The sequence below is a fragment of the Bidens hawaiensis genome, unplaced genomic scaffold (genome assembly GCF_021521415.1).
Source record: "Bidens hawaiensis isolate Kalapana, Puna unplaced genomic scaffold, B.hawaiensis_p1.1 tig00023813_1, whole genome shotgun sequence".
Classification (NCBI taxonomy): Eukaryota; Viridiplantae; Streptophyta; class Magnoliopsida; order Asterales; family Asteraceae; genus Bidens; species Bidens hawaiensis.
In genome coordinates this window covers 148,693-154,091 of record NW_027493743.1, presented here as the reverse complement: position 1 = coordinate 154,091, position 5,399 = coordinate 148,693, and the positions used below count along the sequence as shown (strand labels likewise).

General features: G+C 34.2%; 1 protein-coding gene across 1 annotated transcript; it reads right to left on the bottom strand.

Moving 5' to 3' along the window:
- Positions 1 to 280: 280 nt before the first annotated feature.
- LOC143568136 (transcription factor MYB41-like) lies at positions 281 to 2,382 on the bottom strand. The gene is made up of 3 exons (XM_077054367.1): positions 1,466 to 2,382; positions 1,242 to 1,371; positions 281 to 1,145 (listed from the first exon to the last, which is right to left on the bottom strand). Exons 1-3 carry the CDS (start codon positions 1,596 to 1,598, stop codon positions 395 to 397), a joined length of 1,014 nt encoding a protein of 337 aa, XP_076910482.1. The 5' UTR covers positions 1,599 to 2,382; the 3' UTR covers positions 281 to 394.
- Between the last annotated feature and the right edge of the window lie 3,017 nt (positions 2,383 to 5,399).

The following is a 5,399-nucleotide window of genomic DNA, read 5'->3' as shown; positions in this document are numbered from 1 at the left end:
AGAAATTTTAACCCCTCTCCTTCTATAAAGCCACGCTGACTAATGATATTAATATATTATATCAAGAAGAGTTTGATTATATGAATGACTTATGTGTTGCACGGATTTTACTTATACACCTTAACTTTGAAAAATTACTTTCATGCTCTCTGATACTTTGATGTAGGTAACACTTGTGCTCCCTAGCGTGGACGGACATTAAGTTTTATTTCAGTTAAAGTGCGTGTAAAATTACTATTTTACCCATACTACTAAAAATTACCATAATACACAGGAAGTAATTAATTAAATCTATTTGCATTGCTCGGGGATATAATTAAATTACATGTTTTCAGGAAATAAAAAACAAGAAAACTGCTTGAACAATAGCATGTTCCATTCACAAGTCTAGTTTTTACATTAATAAATCATCAAACTCGAAACTTTCTGGGATCTCGAAACTAAAAGTTTTGCCGGGGTAACTTTCTATCTCATCCTCTGTGGTACTACCATTGATGAACATGGAAGATGAGTCTAATGGTGTTGAGCTTGAGATGGGTGTTGGAAAATATGAATCCATGTTGAAATTGTTGTTTTCACTATTTGATGGCTGGAAGCTAGAGTTTTCTGAGACTTGTGATGTAATTTGCTCACTATAATTTGGAAGGATAATAAGATTATCCATCAAGTAAGAAGATATTAAATTTTCTTGACTAGCTTGACCATTAAGGTTGACCAAGTTATCTGAAAAACATTGGCCATTGTTTTCTTGCATGTTAGGAGTTTGGTCCCATGGTTGATTAGTTGGAACAAGTGAAGGAGTGGAGGTGACATTTGCAAGTTGGTCACTAGAGTTTTGGTTCATAGGATATAGATTATTATTATGAAACAACTCTTTGTTTTCTTGATTCAATGATGATGATGATGCCAAGAGAGTTGCAAGCCTTAAAACTTGTGGATTCACTAAGGTTTGGATGTTCAAAAGGTTTGAGAGATTGAACGACGCCGACTTGAGTATAGAGGAAAGGTCCATGAGATCTAATCGAGGACGATGAGTCACAGGGTCGATTCCGTTCTTGAGTAGTCTTTTACGGATATGCGTGTTCCAGTAATTCTTGATTTCGTTATCTGTTCTTCCAGGCAACCGAGCAGCAACTGAGGACCACCTATTGGATGAACAAGATTGATGATAAGATAAGTTAAATAACTATAACATATAAATTTAAGAAACAAAATAACATATCATTGGCATGTTAGCTTACTTATTTCCGAGAACACTATGCAGTTGGATGATGGTCTCTTCTTCTTCAAAAGAGAATCTTCCTCTCTTGATATCGGGTCTCAAGTAGTTTGTCCATCGAAGACGGCAACTCTTTCCACATCGTTGAAGCCCTATTATGTATAAGCAAACATTAACATAAGAAAATCAAATAACTCAAATCAACCTTACATTAAGATCAAAGATTACAAAAGCAAACACACTCACCGGCGTTCTTAGGAAGGGTTCGCCAATTTCCTGGTCCGTGTATCTGAATGTATTGGGTGAGTTTAAGATCCTCTTCTTGAGTCCAGGGGCCTTTCTTGAGTCCAGTTTTATCACAACATGGTGACCTTCCCATTATTGTTCCTAATTTGGTGATTATAGAGAAAAGATGAAAGCTTGAGCTTTGCTACCCAAAGGAAAAGGTAAAAGTACGATGTAGTTGTATCTGATTATAATGATGGCTACTACCATATATATATATATATAGATGAGAAATGTTCATGTTAAGATGGTTGTGGGGTCAGAAGGATTTGACAGTCAAAAAGATTTGGTAATATAATATACATTGTGTATACATATTAATTTATATATGTTATTAGCGTGTCTTTGTGTCACCAAATATGAAAATGGGAAAAGAAAGGGGTTAATAGGACCTTGAAAAATGTAATTTTGATAGTTTTTTATTTATTTATGAAATTGAGGTTTTATGTTTGACTTTTAAAAAAAGTTAAGATTAATTAATGGTGGGTAAGGTTGTTGGATACTCTTACCAATGTGAAGAAATGTTTGTATTGTTTCTTGTTATTCTATCTAACAAACTTCTATCGACACCAATTTGTCATGAAGTACGTGTTTCCATATTTGATTTGGAGAGGTACAAGAAGTCCTTGTGATGCACGTTTTGTATTATAACAAATAAGAAGGGTGTTTAATAATTTACTTCCATGTTAAGTCTTTTTATGCATGGCTTAATTTGCAAAACCAAATTACCGTGTTAGGGAAGAGTGTAATAGCGCCACACAACTGGTAGGTAGGGGTTTCCAAAATCATATATTTTCGTAATTCGGAAAGTTCATTTCGGTATTCGAATTTGTATCCGAAATTTCGAATATTGATATTGAAACCGATATCCCGAATTTTGCAAGTATAATTATAAATACTAAATAACTGTATATATGGCATGCTATCAATAATATATGTTAGGATGATTTTGCAGTCGTGATGCACTTACAAATAGGGTGTGCAAGAAGATCCAAATCCGACATTTCAAACATGAAACTCGGAATTCGAAACCCAAACTATCTAAATATTATCCGAATATCCAAATTTTTGAATTCAGATTCAAACATCAGTTATAGAAAATATTGTATATTTGTATATTCGAAATATTTACTCATATTTAATTATCTAATATTTATATTTGTACTTATGAGTTTCAACTTTCAAAAATTCAAGATCATACGTAGTCAAAAATAGGCACATCTAGCCATTTTACGTCATGTATTGTTCATTGTTGCAAAAATTCCAACTAAACGTCGATTAATCACCAGCCAACACTTCACTGATTAATTTTGGGCTAATAGGTCAATAGTCAAATCTAGCCAAAATCATGATTAATTGAACGTAATCTGCTTATCTGATGAGGTCTAGCTAAAATCGACGGTTTCCGGCAATATTCTAGCCAAAATAAGTGGTTTTCGGCTAGATTCCAGCAAAAACCAGTGGTTTCCAACGATATTCTATCTAATTTTCGAACATAATGTGTTTGTGTACGTATAAGATTGAAAATCACACATAAAAATGTATGCGTGTATATATAAAACTAAAAATTGTACATTAAAATCATATCCTTTTAATCCCTACTCCTCACCCCACCCCACTGCCCGACTAACGACTAGCGCTTTTTACAACACTGGTAGTGCATAGTCAACTTTTGGGCATTTTGTAAAAAGTGGGTTTAGTGGGAAAATGCCTCCAAAACGTCTCTCCCTCTCACTCACACACACACACACACAAAACCCTCAAAATTCGAGCAGCTTCACGTCGTGTACAAAACATTGACCTTCAAAATGCCATCCAAAACGTCAGGGGTCGGTGTTCCATGGTGACCTTAAAACGCCTCAAAATGCCATCGACTACGGATGGTTTAAATCCTTATTCAATATATGTTTTAAATTAATTACTGTATTTAATATATTTAGGCCATAGTTAAACCATATTTTAATTTGTCACTTGGCGGGGCTCAATTAATGTGTCTTCTGTTGGAATACCGTATGCCCGAGACACATAATTAGGTTAATGTGGCTAGTTGTGTTTGATCCAAGTCGGGTCATACCCAATAACGAGTTAGACACACACCAATTATGTATTTGTTAAGATAAGATCTATGAGACAAATACAGAACACGATACATTCAGAAAATCGGGTTTCTGAATACTTACTTGAAAGTGTTAAATAAATTAATTGGTTAATCTATTTATTCAAATAATTATTATTGGAATGATTATTTAACTATGTGTTCTTTTATAAAATGGTTTATAAAAGATGGGGTGTTTATATATTTTATAAAGTATAAAATAAATAAAAATATATATATATATATATATATATATATATATATTTGGGGCCGGTTTTGGGTGGGCCCCACACCCCAAAGTTTTGGTCAAAATCTTGTCATGGATATTGTGGATGTTGAGTAATTTTTACTTGACTAAAAAAAACCTAACACCATGTATGAAAGATTTGATTATGTGTTGAGTGTGAATATATATATATATTCTAACAAGCAACACATGTGACTTTTCAAGTTAGACAACCACAAGTCTTTCTTTCTTTCTTTCTTTGTTCTTGCTTACGGCCAAGATCAAAAAGGAGGCTCGGGTCTCGATTATTCGTGTTCAAGCTCCCTAACAAAGTTCGGTGTGTGTTGGAGGCTCGGAGTATCTTCCGTTTGAGGATTTTCCCTTTGAAAGTCTAGCATCAACATCATCATCTTCTTCAACATCAACTACACTCTTAAAAGGTTAAGAATGTAAGTGTTTATAGCTTTGATAGTTTAGTTTTTCCGTATCATTTGATCCTTGCTTCGGGTTTCTAATAAATAGATTATTGGTAATCTTATAACATGAATAAATTAGGTTGTTCATGTACACATTTCCTATAAACTTGTAATATATACATATATAAACACATGGATACATATGTTTAGTTTGTTTATATCACGCTTCCGCCTTAATTGTGACTAGTTAAATGGTTAACTAAGTATAAAATATCCATAGAAACCCAACAAATGGCATCAAGAGCCGGGATACGGGAAACTAAGCTTCGGGTTTTCGGTTTTATATTTTTCCCCTTGAAAGATTTTATACAAAAAATTAACATGCATGAATTTTTGTATTTAATCTTGTTATAATTTTTGGCTTTGTTCAAAAAAAAAAATAAAAATATAAAACCGAGTAAATGGGCCGAAGCCCAATTCGGGTGATATTGGGCCGAAGCCCACTTGTTTTGGTTAATGGGCTAACCGAAAAAAAAAAGGAGGGGAGAAAGTAAAATGGGCCGAAGCCCATTTTGGTTAAATGGGCCGAAGCCCATGAGACCTTTCATTGGGCCGAAGCCCATGTGTTTTGGACATGTGAGCCGAAGCTCATAATCAAGTTATTGGGTCAAGCCCAAAATGGGTTGGGCTAGGCTCGATAAAGTCAAGGGGTTTTGAAACGGGATCCTAAAACATAACGGGTTATGTTTATTAATTATTAAAACTAGACCGAGCCGTAGACCAAAATGGATGTTTATTTGTGGTTGATAATTGTAATTAATTATTCAGTTTCGGTTTGTAATAATTAATTAGGGGCAGTTTTGTAATTATTTATTCATATGGGTATGTAATAAATAGATTATTTGTAATATCTTTATTTTATAGAAAAAATGTATTAGGACATTTGTTTTGTAAATTTAAAGAAGATTGCAAAATTGGAAGTTTGGGCCTAATTGGGCCGGGTATGGTGATAATGGGTCTCACAAGCCCATTAAGGGGATTCAAGCCCAAAAGGACCTAAGCCCACCTATTGAGCCCAAATGGAAGCTTATGGAAGCTAAGGCCCAAGTTCAAGCCCAATGGATCACAACGGGGTTCAAGAAGATGCTCGAAGCATTT

Coding starts and splice junctions, on each gene's coding strand:
- LOC143568136 (XM_077054367.1), bottom strand. CDS start 1,598: ATGGGAAGGTCACCATGTTGTGATAAAACTGGACTCAAGAAAGGCCCC. Junction 1,372..1,465: donor AACCCTTCCTAAGAACGCCG/GTGAGTGTGTTT, acceptor TATACATAATAG/GGCTTCAACGATGTGGAAAG. Junction 1,146..1,241: donor CATAGTGTTCTCGGAAATAA/GTAAGCTAACAT, acceptor TTCATCCAATAG/GTGGTCCTCAGTTGCTGCTC.